At 40.9% G+C, this 16,671-nt stretch overlaps 1 protein-coding gene across 2 annotated transcripts in view; it reads right to left on the bottom strand.

The window, feature by feature from the left end:
- slc5a10 (solute carrier family 5 member 10) overlaps nucleotides 1-16,671 on the bottom strand; it is a 59,726-nt gene that overhangs the window by 34,634 nt on the left and 8,421 nt on the right. For both annotated transcript variants that reach the window (XM_023333692.1, XM_023333693.1), the window contains exons 3-8: nucleotides 4,113-4,217; nucleotides 3,419-3,478; nucleotides 2,164-2,268; nucleotides 1,935-2,040; nucleotides 1,615-1,695; nucleotides 814-1,019 (exon numbers count right to left, since the gene is read on the bottom strand). In XM_023333692.1, coding sequence (XP_023189460.1) covers nucleotides 814-1,019; nucleotides 1,615-1,695; nucleotides 1,935-2,040; nucleotides 2,164-2,268; nucleotides 3,419-3,478; nucleotides 4,113-4,217 — 663 coding nt within the window. The remainder of the gene's footprint in view (nucleotides 1-813; nucleotides 1,020-1,614; nucleotides 1,696-1,934; nucleotides 2,041-2,163; nucleotides 2,269-3,418; nucleotides 3,479-4,112; nucleotides 4,218-16,671) is intronic.

The following is a 16,671-nucleotide window of genomic DNA, read 5'->3' as shown; positions in this document are numbered from 1 at the left end:
CCAACTGAAAAAGACAGTTTAAATGTTTCAAGAAGGGTTTTTAAAGTGTTTGAGATGCTATTTTATGCTTGAATAGCTTCACTGCACAAACCTGCACATATTAGTCTTTTCCAGCATCCCATCAGATTGTTTTTTGCAGAAAAAATTAAAGTCCCGGCCCTAATATTGAATTTTGTGATTGTAACATAACAAAGTGTTAAGGTATTCACTTAAACGTAAGGTATTAAGTGAATACCTTAATACCTTAATAATCCTCCATGGATTATGGAGGTCTACACGTTCATGTCTGTACTTCTTGGAGGACTGATGAAACAGCCGTGTGTTTTTCAGAAGTAATAGTTACTGAACATAGAAGAAGAATATTCCCACTAAAACAGAAGAGTGAGCTACTTCAGTCTGTTTTGCCTCCACTAGAAAAAGAATGACTTTTTTCAAATTTCTCAACTTGATGACCTCTAAGGTTCCACTGAGAGACCCTAAGGAAGAAATTTCTTCACAGAGGCTTTGAATTTCTTTAAAATAGTTTAGCCTGACTCACCTTATGTTTAGCTTGTCAAGTAAATCAACCAAGTTAATTAGAATCAACATTTACCATCAATAAAAAAGCCTCTTGGTTCTACAATAAATTAAACTTAAAGTCTTTCTACATGGGCTAAACTAAGCAGTAAAATCTTTGGAGCATTCAGAAAAAAAAAATCTCAAACCATGTGGTCTCTTGGTTAAAATTTCCTTACTCACATATTTCACTGTTACAGATAACAATATTTAACAAATGAAGACCTAATTTCAGCTCTGTATGTACTTGGCATGTACCTGGTCTGTGCACCAGTACCAGGTGGCCAGTATGGTGAGCCCTAACGTCATGCCTGGCCACGGCAGGTCTCCAGTGACGGCGTCTCTGAACAGGTGCATGGCGTCGGCCCGAGGCAGATGGCAGGTACTGTTGGGGATAATTTTACTTGGCACCGCGATGCTGTAAACTTGCTCCAGATTGTTGTAGCCACCTATCTTGTTAAAAGCTACATGCACGCACACACATACACACATACACACACTTTTTAAAAATTAAAACTCAATACATAGGTATTCTTGTAATATGTTGAAGTGGTCCTGAAACATTTATTTATTATTTTTTTCTTCATTTTCAGTCCAGTCCTTTTATCTTAACATGTTGCTCAGGATGAGACCTACGACATTCATTTCCAACCAGTAGCCCTTCATGAATCACCATGTGGTCCTAATGCTATGTTCCAACTATCAAGCTGTCATTGTTTATATTTTTTTAGATACAGAACTAGATCAGGGGCTCTGCAGTACTCTCTGGTGCACCATAATAAGTCACTGGTAGCAGTGAAGCCTATATTGGGCCTCACTGGTCCTTTGGAAATGTACAGTTACTGGACTGGAAATGAGTGAAAACACAAACAGACTAAAGAAAAGTGTTGAAACATCCTTGTAATGCCTCAAAAACATGTTCATTAAGCTCATTCAACACACCACAGGATGATCATACCTCAATGCAAAACCTGGAGAAAATGACATTTAGACAACACTGTATATGTTTATGTATTTTATAGATGGAATATGCCTTGAAATGATAGAATTTGCACATACCAGTAATTGTTAGAATGATTGCACCGATGATCATGATAAATGTCTGTAAAGTGTCTGTGTAGATGACAGCAGCCAGTCCACCTGGTTAAAGAGAAGAGAGGAACATTTTCACCAGTCATTTGTTTTCTGATGTCTTCCAAACGACTTTTTAGTAACTATTACAGTCAAAAACAGCTCTGTTAACAACAAATGAATATAATTATTATTAATTACATCATCAGAGGGAGAAAAAACAACACTTGTGCATGTCATATTTTGGATCTAAAACCTAAAAAGCAAAAGTCAAAATGCAATAGATGCAGTTTTATGATTGTGTCTACCTGCTATGGTGTAGAGAGCAGTGACCACCAGCATGAGGACAGTGGACAGATAGAGGTTCCATCCCAGGCACACCTGGACGAACAGGGCTCCAGAGTACAAGTCAGTCTGGCCGAGCAAACAAAACACATTTTTAATGCAGGCAGTAAAAGTTCATTTTTAATTTTTTGTTGTTATTTTTAGCTGTACTGTTGTTGCACTTTTCTTCATGTCACTTTGTTCCTGCTGTACCGATATCTTGGTGAAGACAGAAAGCAGGAGTGAGAGGACAGCGAGGTACGTTCGGATCCGTTCCCCTCCAAAACGACGCCCCAGATACTCTGGCATTGTCACGATCTGAAAACAAGCATTTTCACATTGTTAAAGATCCCACAATCAGTGACGGTTTCTGATATGGGCGACACAGGCCACCACCCTGGGCGGCATCTTATGGGGGTGGCATGAGTGCCTCCCAACAGGTTAGGTCCGCCTCTAACCACAGCTGTTTACATTTCAAAACTGCTTACATTGTACTGGAATTAACAATTCATAATGCTCAATTTCAGAGAATGTTAAGTCACAATTTCAATGCCTTTTAATGCGATTTTGTTGATTGGCCAGCATCAAGGAGTGTATACTTGTAAAAGTGGAAGAAAAAGGATTTTCAAAAATACTTTATAAAAATCTAAATAGTACACTTTGCATTGTTGTCTTCATCCCCAAACTCTGATGCCACAGTGAAATTGTGACCTATTTGGCAAACAGAGTCCACATGTGGGTCAGTTCCTCTCTGAATAAATTAGTGAAAATACAGAAGAATAAAAATCAAGGAAAACACCAATCTGCAGAAATAAAGTTGTAGTTAAGTTCTAAAGCAGGTTACTAGATAATAGCACACACTTTGAATGTCTCATTGAGCAAATAAAACATGCATGGTAGTGGAAACCTAACAAGACAAGGTCATCTACCAAAACTGACAAGAGAAAATCTGTTAGAGACAAAACGCAGAGCTTCACCTTCCAGCAGGACAATGTCTCTAAAGTCCTGGTCCAACCAACTGAGAATCTGTGGCAAGACTCTTATTCACAGATTAGATGTGTAAATCTGATAGAGACAAACACACATTTGTTGTGTGCAAAAAGGCGTCAGCAATTTCATGTGGTATTTAACCACTTGTAATTGTAGCTTGAGACATTTTTTAAAAAAAGAAAAAAAAGTATGTGAATACTTCAGTTATTAAATATCAGTATTTTGATTGCTGACAGCAGACAAGCTTAATGAGTTCACATTACTTCAACTTTGAATGTACAACATTGAGGTATAGAGTAACCTTTGACATTTGTTTTGATATAGTAGCTGTGAGTGAAACACCCTGTTAAAGAATTTATAAGGCGGGGAATCCTTGGTTGAAAAAATGTTTTGGCACCTAAATGTACCTGCAGAACTAGCCTTGACAAGAAAACACACACCTGTGAAGGGGTGTGTGTGTGTGTGCGTGTAAACTAACCCCAGAGGAGATGTAGACAGGTACAAATATCCAAGCGAGTGCCAGCAGCACATATGTTGCCTGAAATTGGGCAAACAAAAGAAATGATGATGAGCAGACTGTAAAGAAACATGATGAAAATCTGCTATGAACACTTTAGAATAAGACAACAATCTCATGTTTGCAAGCCTGGGCTGGGTTGAGGCATGAGTATCCAGCTCCAGTCATACAGCGCAAGCGTCCTGCCAGTTTTAGACATGTCTTTGTTCTAACAGCTGCTCAAATGGAGCAACTGCCTCCTCAGGATGCCATGAAGTTCTGCTGATGAACCATCGTTTGATTCAGGTGTGTGGAACCAGGAAACACGCTAAAACATGCAGGATACCGGCCCCTGAGGCCTGACTTTGGACACCGCTGGGTTAAAGGGTTACCATGCTGCCGCCTGCTGTATGCTGCATGTTACACCAAACTTGAAGGTGATTTCATATTTCAAGTCTTCAGAGAGAATGGATACAAAAGCTGCAAATCCAGATCTTTTGTTTGCAAACACAAAGGGGAGATTAGTTTTTGTGCTCTGTGTTTAACTTTTTTCAAACCATTAAATAACAAAAGAAACAACATGCAGAGATATCAGCAGGCCAGATGTGTTTCATTGCAGGTTGTAAAGTGTCTGGTCACCAGACCAATACTGATGGATCCTGTGCTTCTTACTCACATTCCATTCAAATCCAGCGACAGCGATTCCGCCAGCGGCTCCAGTCCCAGCCAGGCCGATGAACAGACCCGAACCCTCTGAGCTGGCGAAAAGAGACGAGCCAATCTGTGCATCAAGCAAATATGGTTTAAAAATAATATTATTAAAGTTCATTTGTTACACAAACAACGGATTTTCTAAGATCCTAACAACTTTGCATAAAAATAAATATTTAAGCTGCTTTTATTTATAAAAGTAACTGGCTGACCCCTATACTGGGGTCCATTTTAAACCTTATTGACAACAAATCCTAATACAGGCCACAGATAACTGTGGAATACTTATATCTAAATTGTAATTCAGTCTATGGCTCTGAAAAAATGTTAACAATAGAATCAGAAATTGTTGAGTACGATGTTTGCCACTGTTGTATTTTGGTTGGCACTACTTTGTGAAGCGGAAGGTTACGTGCTTATGAAAACAATCAAGGCGTAGCCTCCTCTCTGTGTTGAGATCTTGTCTGACAACCTGTTCCCTCTGTGTATCGGAGCGCGCATTGCAGCCAGAGAGGCGGTCTTGTGTGAAATTCTGTCTCCCTGTGAAAATCAGCTGAGTGAAGCTGACGCCCCACAAACGGAGCACTAACCACCCAGACTATTTGCTGGATTTTTTGACGAGGGTGGGGTGTCAGCTTCACAGAGCTGTAATTTTGGTAAGATTTTCTCATTATTTGCCAAGGTTACTTGGGGGAACCGATTATTTTAGCAACCTGAAATAATCTGTGCCCCCACCATAATATTAGAACAAATTACTTTACCAGCAAGTCTTTAACTGTATTTATTCCTCTCATCCTCAACAACAAATCATGTGATTTTGGAAAATGTTGCTCATTATTAGTCAAAGTTAAAGGGGAGGAACTAAATATTTTAGCTGCCTGAAATAATCCATTCCACCTCCAAAAGGGGAGCCAATTAGTTTTTTCACAAAATCTTTAACTGTGCTCATTCCTCTCTTCATCACCAATAAATCCTGCAAGTTTGAAAATTCTTCCAGGTGTTTTGCCAAAGTTATGAGGGGGGAACCACATATTTTAGCTGCTTGAAATAATCCGTTCCCCCTCCATAACATGGGAACAAATTAATTTACCAGAAAGTTTTTAACTGTGTTTATTCCTGTCATCATCAACAATAAGTTCTGTTATTTTTTGTAAAATTAGCTGTTTATTTGCCAGAGTTATGAGGGGGGAACCAAATATTTTAGCCACCTGAAATATTCTGTTCCCCCTACAAAGAATAGGTTATTTCATCCAGCTAAAATATATGGTTCCCTCCTTTAACTTTGGCAAATAAAGAACAACCATTTCCAAATTCTGTCATGAATTGCGGTGGTGTGAGGTGGTGAGGCAGACACAGATGACCCAGGTAGATGAGAGGAAATGATTTTTAAAAATGAAGTCCAAAAAGTCCACAAAACCAAGCAGCACGACTGGGCACAAGCCAGGGCTCAACGTCGGTAGCAAACAGGCTAAATGAAGGGACAGCAAAACAGACTGGTGCATACCACACTGAATTGACAAGGACCCAACGAGGAACAAGGAACACAGGTGGGGTTAAATACACAGGGAGTAATCAAGGAAACGAGACACACCTGGGAATGATCAAGGGGAGACAGGATGGCACAGAGACTCAGAAAACTCAAGACACATAGAAAAACACAGATCCTGACAAATTCTCAATGATTGTTATGTGATAGTATTATAAATTCACGCAATGTGTTGGAAACTGTGTTTGGTGGCTTACTTTTTTGTCAAGCTTGAGTGACAAAAGTAGGGAGAAAAAGTAGGAAAAAATAAAAAGTAGTTTTTAATCTTGGCGATTAAAAACACAAAACAGGGTAAGAAGACCTCGTTTATTTATTTATTTTACAATTTTGTTATTTCTTCTTTTTTTAAACAGCTGCCGATTAAACTGAATGTTACAACCTTGACATAATTATATGAGTTGTTTTACCGAGAAATCGATCAGAAGCGCCGTGGAAATGGTCAGATCCGTCAGATCCGCCTCCCTGGCTGTAATGCTCGCTCCCGACACAGAGGGGCAGATTTTCACCTGGGAACAGAATCTTCTGTTCATTTCCACGGCGCTTCTGATTGATTTCTCGGTAAAACAACTCATATAATCATGTCAAGGTTGTGACTTTCAGTTTATCCAGCAGCTGCTGTTAAAAAAAGCAATAAAATTGTAAAAATAAATAAACTAGGTCTTGTATGAACGTCTTTTTACAATTTTGTGTTGTGTTTTTAATCGCCAAGAGAATATTTGGAATATTTAAAATATTTCGTTCTCCCCTCATAACTTTGGCAAATAAAGAAAAAATGTTTTGAAATTCTCAATCATTGTTATGTATGTTAGTGTGATGCCCACGGGTGTGTGCTCACAATAGAAAAAAGGAGCATGCATTTCTTTAAATGTTTATGGGGTTAATGACGATGGGTGTAGTAATGGTGTTTCACCAGTAGGTTGCGCATGGAGACTCTGAGCTGCCTGTTGCTCTGCGGTTTCTCATAAGCTGAGAGAAATTTCAGTAACACAGACTGCGTCTCCCGTGTGCTCATTTACATGCTGTTTTTCAGGTGAGAATCACCTTCAAGTTAGTTTGAACTTGTAACGTGTTTTTCCTGCAACCGGTAATATAAAGACTGTGGGCTTCATCGGCAATGGAAGACGAGGAGAGTACCCTGGTTACTACTGTGATGGCCGACCTGGACACTGCACTGACTGTCAATACTGAATGCAAGGAGAATATTAGTTGCTTTCCTCTGTCTTTCACACATTTCAGTTGTCGCACATTGTTCGTTTTTTTTTGTGACAAGCCATTTTAAATCATTTCTGCTAAAGAATATTTACCTTTTGACGTGTGCAGTCATCCTTTTTAATAATGTGTTCTTTCAATATTATTTACATTTTTGAATGTTCCTTTTGTTGTAGTTTAGTTGATTTACATTATTTAGTTTTCATAGAAATGGTGCCGTTTCCACACAAAGTTACATTGTGGCTGTAATTTGTTGGAGAGAGTAGAACCAATAATGTAGTTGTAAATATATTGTAACAGCGTTGTTTAACAATAGGATAACCTTGTTTTAAAAATTTTAAATGCAAGCAAAGCTAATAACTTGCAATATTTCATATGTGTAAATATAATGTTTCCTATACTTTTTGAACAATGACTGGAATCAATACAAATTTTCTTTACAAACCTGACGTACAGCTAAGTTGTTTTATGTTTTAACAGAATCAACTGTTGGGTTTTTTGTAATAAAGTAAGCACATACAGAAACATATTGTTCAGTTACAAAGTCATAATACAAACATAAGATTAAAGGTATCCTGAGCCGGACTTTATGAAGAGAGATGAGCCCGGCGCCGTTAGGCTGGGATGGAGACACATGATCAGGTGATTGGCTGAGCAGGTGAGATGAAGACAGTTATAGTTAGAAATTACACATTGGTTTAATTTATGTAACCAGTGACTTTATTCAAAAAGGTTTTCATATAGAAAAAAGATCATTCTCTTTGGCAGTTACCAGCGCAGTGTCTACTGCCGGGGTCCGAGCGCCAAAGATTATTTCTTGTCAAATAAACTTTCTAAAACCTACACTACTCACAAAAATAAAGGGAACACTTAAACAACACAATATAACTCCAAGTAAATCAAACTTCTGTGAAATCAAACTGTCCACTTAGGAAGCAACACTGATTGACAATCAATTTCACCTGCTGTTGTGCAAATGGAATAGACAACAGGTGTAAATTATTGGCAATTAGCAAGACACACTCAATAAAGGAGTGGTTCTGCAGTTGGGACCACAGACCACTTCTCAGTACCTATGCTGTCTGGCTGATGTTTTGGTCAGTTTTGAATGTTGGTGGTGCTTTCACACTCGTGGTAGCATGAGACGGACTCCACAACCCACACAAGTGGCTCAGGTAGTGCAGCTCATCCAGGATGGCACATCAATGCGAGCTGTGGCAAGAAGGTTTGCTGTGTCTGTCAGCGTAGTGTCCAGAGGCTGGAGGCGCTACCAGGAGACAGGCCAGTACACCAGGAGACGTGGAGGAGGCCGTAGGAGGGCAACAACCCAGCAGCAGGACCGCTACCTCCGCCTTTGTGCAAGAAGGAACAGGAGGAGCACTGCCAGAGCCCTGCAAAATGACCTCCAGCAGGCCACAAATGTGCATGTGTCTGCACAAACGGTTAGAAACCGACTCCATGAGGATGGTATGAGGGCCCGACGTCCACAGATGGGGGTTGTGCTCACAGCCCAACAGCGTGCAGGACGCTTGGCATGTGCCAGAGAACACCAGGATTGGCAAATTCGCCACTGGCGCCTTGTGCTCTTCACAGATGAAAGCAGGTTCACACTGAGCACATGTGACAGACGTGACAGAGTCTGGAGACGCCGTGGAGAGCGGTCTGCTGCCTGCAACATCCTTCAGCATGACCGGTTTGGCAGTGGGTCAGTAATGGTGTGGGGTGGCATTTCTTTGGAGGGCCACACAGCCCTCCATGTGCTCACCAGAGGTAGCCTGGCTGCCATTAGGTACCGAGATGAGATCCTCGGACCCCTTGTGAGACCATATGCTGGTGCGGTTGGCCCTGGGTTCCTCCTAATGCAGGACAATGCTAGACCTCATGTGGCTGGAGTGTGTCAGCAGTTCCTGCAAGATGAAGGCATTGAAGCTATGGACTGGCCGGCCCGTTCCCCAGACCTGAATCCGATTGAGCACATCTGGGACATCATGTCTCGCTCCATCCACCAACGTCACGTTGCACCACAGACTGTCCAGGAGTTGGCGGATGCTTTAGTCCAGGTCTGGGAGGAGATCCCTCAGGAGACCATCCGCCACCTCATCAGGAGCATGCCCAGGCGTTGTAGGGAGGTCATACAGGCACGTGGAGGCCACACACAATACTGAGCCTCATTTTGACTTGTTTTAAGGACATTACATTAAAGTTGGATCAGCGTGTAGTGTTATTTCACTTTAATTTTGTGTGTGGCTCCAAATCCAGGCCTCCGTTGGTTAATAAATGTGATTTCCATTGATGATTTTTGTGTGATTTTGTTGTCAGCACATTCAACTTTGTACAGAACAAAGTATTCAATGAGAATATTTCTTTCATTCAGATCTAGGATGTGTTATTTGAGTGTTCCCTTTATTTTTTTGAGCAGTGTACTTTCTGTGTGAGTCTTTCCAGGTGTAAGCTACATTTAAAGTTTTAAATGAATCACTTTGGGTTTTGCAACAATTGGATATTTAAGGTCTTTATTTTATGAATCGATTGCAATTGATAGAATTGATATGGAATTTATAAAAATGGAATAGTGGGACACCAATCAGTTTACTGGTTGAGCTGGAGTCCTTATAGCAAAAGTTTCCAATGAGACATTATGGTAAACAATGATAATAGCTGAGCCAGGTCACCTGCAACCAAAAATATTCTAGTTTTCAGAATGGCACTTGTTAGAAGTTCAGAAGTCCTTTGGTTTGTTTGTAAATTATATTCACAATGTGAATAATAAGAAAAATATTTGGCAAATAAACAACAAAAGTGCACTGTGAATGGACGTACTAAGTTGGCCAAAATTGTTGACTAAATGTTTTACCGACCAAACCTCTTTTCCATCTAGTTCTTATTTAATAAGCCAGAGGCTATTATATTTTAGATTTTAACTTATTTATTTTAAGAGTACCATTCACGAGGTTCCGGAAGATGGCGGCGTAGGAAGTGGTTAACTTCGTTGAACGGCGCACCATATATTCTATATTTGAGCAGAATACCACCCTCTTACTACGACTTTCCAACTAAATGTAGTAATACAACGCTGATAAACGCTCTTCCGACTTACTCCAGCACAATGCCGCCCAAAATCCTAAAGAAAACCAACAAGACCTGCGACGTAGAGTCTCAACTGGCTAGCACAGGTAACATGGCTAACACGGAGCTAGCTGCTAAGCTGCCAGCGGCTGGTGGGACCACCACACTTGATCCTGCTCTTCGCCAAGTTATTGAGGAAATCCCTGGGAACATTTCATCAGTTATCTCCCAGAAAGTAGACATCCTGGCTGAAATGCTTAAGAGCCAGGCCACGGAGATAAAGGAGCTGGTCCGACGCACTACAGATGCGGAGGACAGGATTGCAGCTCAGGACGGCCTGGACCAGGCTACGGCCCGCATAAAATAGTTGGAGAAGGAGGTCCTCACGATGGCACAACGAATCGATGATATTGAAAACAGAGGCAGGAGAAAGAACATTCGGGTGCTCGGCCTAAAAGAGGGCATAGAGGCTGGCCTTGGAGCCCTAAAATTCTTCGAAAAATGGCTGCCCGAATTTCTACAAGTCGAGACCAAGAGTGGCCGGATCAAGCTCGAGAGGGCTCACCGCACACTGGCTCCACAGCCCGGGCCTTCACAGAGACCAAGACCGGTGCTGATCAGATTTCATAACTACCGAGATCAACAGCAGGTTCTTGAAGCCGCGCGGCGTACGGGGAGCGGAGACCAGCCCCTGATGTATCAGAACTCGAAGATAATGTTCTTCCAGGATTTCTCGGCAGACACCATGCGCAGGCGGAAAGGATTCGACGCGGTAAAGCGACGGCTGCGGGAGGCAGGCATCCAGTACTCCCTTCTTTACCCGGCCAGGTTGAGGATTGTACGCGATGGGGAAACAAAGATTTTTACTTCGCCGGATAAGGCAGTGGAGTTCATGGACAGTTTAGGCTGAAACAATGCCAGCGGAGGATCATGGAGGTAGAGGCTCTGGACCGGACGGTGTCAGGGATTTGATCTCTAAGCATGTTCTGATTCTTTTTGTTCCCCTCTTCTCGCATAAGGATAAGGGATGTGAGTAATTGTGATTATGACTCGTTTCAATTTGATCTGCTCAGCTGTACTTTCTTGTGATATTTAGTGGTGCGCGGCAACGATGGATATGTGATGGACTTTTTCCTTTGGGTTTGTTTACCTGTGTGTGTCTTCATCTGGGAGATGAAAGCTTGGTTAAGGAAGGGATGGCCCCCTGTAGGTTTAGGGGGGAAGCGTGCCCGGGATGCGCATTTTTCTGTTTTATTTTGGTTTTAATCTGTTGGTTTTGTTTGGTTCCTGTTCAGCTCAGCACATTGCAGTCCTTGTATGTAGTCATTATCCTCCTGACTACCAGGGAAAAAAATATTGTCCAATCACAATTTTTTTTAAATTCCACAATCTTTGTAAGGTAAATAGAAGACTGCAAAAAATTTTTTTTGGAAAAAAAGTTTTTATTTTTGAAATATCATGTGTCCACTACAGTGGACATCGGAACTCCATACGTTTAAAATTGAACCTTGATGGCAACCAGTTTGTCCCAAAGAAAATATCCAAACATCAACATAAGAATGAATTTCACATTGACAAAACTGTCCATCATCACACTAACAAATATTAGTTTGAGTATCATAGCAATTCCTGTGCTTAATTGCTATGATACTTCAAAAAGCAATTCCCCTTCTTGGAAACACAAAGGAACACTTTGCACTTCGTGCACATCACATATGTTTTGCTTGTGCAGCCAGATCTGCGACATCTTGACGCATGTGTTTCGTCCACCATCTCTGGAAGATGGATGGCACCGTAGTGTCTCAGAGCTGCATTTGGCTGTGGTTTCCACTTTTGACGTGGAGGAGTGTAGTCATCTTCACTGTCACTTCCAATTCCTGCTTGGGCCCGAGTAATCAACTCCTCACCAAGGAGCAGTTTGAAGTTAAGCAACTTCAGTGGTTTCTTCCCCAGAAACTGGCAGTCACTCTTATACTGAAGCCATGAGTTGGTAATTGCCAGGTCAAAAAAGTGGAAAACTGCACGCACTGTCCATTTCCGAGTGCGAGAAGCCATCCTGTAGAAACTCAACATTTGGTCAACCAAGTCCACGCCACCCATGTTGGTGTTGTACTCAGCAATTGCTAGTGGCCTTGACACCTGGACAAATCTTTTGTCTTTCTTGGACCATCTTCTGCGTGTGTCCTGAGGTTCAATGCCATAGGCAGAGGATGCCATGACAACTGGCTTGTTGTCCAACCATTTTATGACAGCAACTTCAGAAGGGCTTCGTCTGACAACCATCTCTGATTCACCTCTTCCTTTCTTTTTGAAGGTCTTGTCCTCTATGATCTTACAGTCCTTTGGAATCCTGTTACTCATGAGCGTTCCAGTTCCTGTTAACCCTTTTGTCATCAGGGTATCAAGGAGGTTGATTGTTGTAAAGAACCTGTCAAGGAACAGGTGGGTTCCTTGAGGAACAGACTCTGCCAAATGAAGAACAGCTTGTTCTCCAATGCCATTTCCTCCTGCCTCCTGTAACTTGGAAGGTAGTCTTACCTTGGTAGACTACAAAGTCCAAGACCAGACCAGTCGGTGCAGCCAAGACAAACACTTTCAATCCAGTTGGATGTGGTTTGCCCGGTACATACTGGCGCACTGGGCATCGACCAGTAAATGGAACCATTTGTTCATCAATGCACAATTTCCCTGTTCTAGGCAGACTCAAACATCCTTGCCTTACTTTGGTCAAGAGGGGCCTGATTCTCCACAAGAGATCACTTCTTTTTTCATCATCTGAGACATCAAGGTCATTGATGATCTTGATGGAGTTTCTAAGCTTGTAAAACCGATTTCTGGTCATAGATTCTGCCACAATTTGAACTCTGGTATTTGAGGCCCAATACATTTGAATGTTTGGGTATCCTAGACAGCCCATGTAAATAGAATTCCCAAAGAATGTCTTCAGTTCATCAGGAGTGGTATTTAATGTTGCTCCAGACACAAGGACTTCACGCTGATTTGTGCACAGGGCCATCACTTCAAACACAGAGTCATCAATGTACTGCTTAAAATAATCCATTGGGGTCCAGTTTTGGCGTGTCATGGCATCATTGCTCTGAATGATGGGAGAATCGCTGTGTTGGAATTGGAATCTTAAAAAAAAAACAATAAAGGAAAATAAAACAAAATTAGAATGAGTCTCAATTTTTAGAGAATAAATAAGTTTTTTTAGAATACAAACTCAAGGTGTACTTCGTATTCTGGCTCCACAGAGGACGCCTACTTGACTGAGATGTGGACTGTCTTGCTTCATCTGACTCTGCATCTGCTTGCCCTGCCTGAATTTCATCCTCAGAGCTCTCTGAATCAACTTTCTCTGCTTCTGCCTGAAACATTGCATCTTCACCTTCTTCATCAGACAACTCAATATCTGAGTCTCCATCAATAATCCACAGTAAAATTCTCTCTGCATCTGAGAACGACTCCCTTTCTTGTCATTTAAAAAAATCAACAAAAAAACAGAGGAAATAACTACAAATGTCCACTACAGAGGACAATTTTTCAACTTTTAAATACTACGATAAAATACAGTCAAAATACTTCATAGAATGTTTTAATATGTTGCTAAGAGACTTATTTAGAATATGCCAACAAAATTTTTAACCAAAATTTGCACAATAAGAAGTATTATGGACTTACTTTCTTTCTTCCCATAAAATGTGCTTGTACTGACGGACGCCATTTTCTGAGTGAGGAAAAGTAAGGTTCAAAAGCCCCACCCCTTCACATTTGGTATCATTGAAAAGCCCTAAATGTCCTCTGTAGATAGCAAAAGGAATTAATTCAGTAGTATGCAGTGGGTGGGAGATATTCAAGTTTACAAATGTCCTCTACAGAGGACAAATTTGAACTACTGGTAGTCATGAGGTTATCTGGGTGGCATCGCATTATGACCCTGGATTATAAATGCTAAGAATATGTACATGAAACATTAAGGGAAGTCATTCACCAATTAAAAGAAAAAAGGTCCTTTTAGCCCTTAAGAAGGAAGGCGTAGATATAGCACTTCTGCAGGAGACACATTTAAACGACTCCGAACATTTAAAATTACAACAATGCGGTTTTGAACATGTCTTTTTCTTCTCTTTTACTAACAAAAGTAGAGGAGTTGCAATTCTTATTAAAAAATCTGTGCCCTTTAAAGTCATAGAATGTATTAAAGACGCAAATGGGAGGTACGTACTTGTTAGAGCAATGATAAACGGGGAAGAATTTGCCATTTTGAATGTTTATTTTCCACCGGGTCACCCTATTAACTTATTAACGGAAATAATGACAAAACTTGCAGGTCTCTCTCTTGAAAATGTTATTGTAGGAGGTGATTTTAATTGTCTTAAGAATCCACTGATTGATAGGATCCCCATTAGCCCACTTCCCATCTCAGGGAAATCAAAACAGATTTTTGATCTTTTTGAGGAGGCGGGGTTTGTGGATGCATGGAGAAAACTCCATCCTGCTGGAAAGGAATACACTTTCTACTCCAACCTCCAAAAATGCCACACACGTATTGACTATTTATTTCTCCCTAAAACTATTTTAAGACAAGTTGCTTCGTGCAAAATTGGACACATTGTTATATCTGACCATGCTGCAGTGTATCTAAATTATACCTTTAAAAATGCTAGGGTTCAATCAAATCACTGGAGGATAAATCCTTTAATTTTAAAGGATGAAAAATTTGTGGAGTATTTTAGAACAGAATTCAAACAATTCCTCGCTATCAATGTTCCCTCTGCTAGCAGCCCCTCCTTGCTCTGGGACACAGCTAAGGCATTTAGTAGAGGACTAATAATATCATATACGTGCAGCAAAAAACGAAGAATTGCAGAACAACAAAACATATTAGAAAGAAAGCTCAGACTCGCGGAAGAAGAATATATAAAAAAACCTTCGCGGTCTAAGTTGGGGGAGCTCAGTGCCATCCGATGCTCACTGAACACATTACTGACACAGAACGCTACAGACAAAGTTAAATTTGTTAAACAAAGACTGTTTGAATATGGGGATAAACCAGGTAGATACCTTTCCTATCTTACAAAAACACGGAAGACCTCCCAAACAATTGCTTCAATTTCTGATCGGAGGGGTTTATGCTCTACAGACCCAGAGAAAATAAATGCAGCTTTCTTTGAATTTTACAAAAATTTGTACCAATCTGAGCAATGCGACAACTCTCAATCTTTAATGGAAACATTTTTCTCAAAAATTAAACTGCCCAATTTGCCAGAGGACAAAAAGAAAGCTCTAAATACAGAAATATAGGAGGCAGAGGTGGAAAGAGCCATCAGATCCCTACAGGGAGGGAAAGCACCTGGCCCGGATGGGCTCACTTCGGAATTCTATAAAACATTTATGGATCTGTTGTCAAAGCCCTATCTATCCATGCTGAATGACTCATTTGGTACCGGTGTCCTCCCCCCTTCCCTGAGGGAAGCAAATATATCCTTAATTCTTAAGAAATCAAAACCCCCAGAAAATTGTGGCTCCTATAGACCCATCTCATTACTTAATGTAGATTTAAATATACTGTCCAAAATTCTAGCAACACGCTTGGAAAACATTCTACCCCTTCTGATAGGGATAGACCAAACGGGTTTTATCAAGGGTCGTAATTCCTGCAATAACCTCAGACGTCTTTTGAATGTGATTCAGCTGTGTGAACAGCGGCCGATGGATGGTCTCGTAATCTCCTTAGACGCAGAGAAGGCATTCGACCGTGTGGAATGGTCATACCTATTTCATACCTTGCATCAATTTGGACTGGGCCCCAACTTTATCAGCTGGATTAAAGTCCTCTACAGTTGTCCTTTAGCTTCAGTTATTACAAATGGGCTTAGGTCTAGAAACTTTGAGGTGGGACGGGGAAACAGGCAGGGCTGCCCCCTTTCGCCTCTTTTATTCACTCTTGCAATTGAACCGATGGCCGAAGCAATTCGTAGTGACCCCACTGTATTCGGTGTCCACACTGATCGGGGGACCCATAAAATTTCTTTATATGCCGACGATGTTCTGTTGTTCCTCTCCAGACCTATCACTTCAGTCGACAGAGTCATTGCAATTATTAACCATTATGGTTCATTCTCGGGATACAAAATAAACTTCTCCAAATCCGAGGCCATGCCCTTGGGTAGACAACTTTATATCCCTAGCACTAGAACTACCAAAGATTCCCAAAATGGGAATCTTCGTCCAGGTACCAGAGAGGGGCCAGTTTGGCCCTCCAAGAGAGGGTGTGAAGAGGCGCCTTTGTTATGTAAATAAGGCCATTACTATCCTGTTCCAAGGACAATCAGCGTGAAAGTTGATGTAGTGAGTTTGGCTCTCCTCCCCCCTGCTCACCAAATGCAGTATATTTCAAGTCCCATGCATAGTTTCTCTTTGCATGGTAATTCTTACAACAAATCCTGATGTTGTTTTCTAAGTTTTGTCCCTCTAGTATCTTGTCTTGACTCTCAATTTTCTTTTTTAAATAACATGTTAACCAGTTTAATAGCAGATGCGCTCTAAAACTTTGTATATTTTGCATCCTTTGTTTACGGCTTTTTTTTTTTGCAAACTTTACAACAAAATTAAATGTCTTTTCTTAGTGGTTAAATTATCAGCTAATAAACTGTTCATGATCTACTGCATACGTTTTGTTAGGTCAGTTGTTAACCTAACA

Source organism: Xiphophorus maculatus, chromosome 5 (assembly GCF_002775205.1).
Source record: "Xiphophorus maculatus strain JP 163 A chromosome 5, X_maculatus-5.0-male, whole genome shotgun sequence".
Classification (NCBI taxonomy): domain Eukaryota; kingdom Metazoa; phylum Chordata; class Actinopteri; order Cyprinodontiformes; family Poeciliidae; genus Xiphophorus; species Xiphophorus maculatus.
The sequence above is the reverse complement of the archived record's forward strand: the minus strand, read 5'-3'. Positions and strand labels throughout refer to the sequence as shown.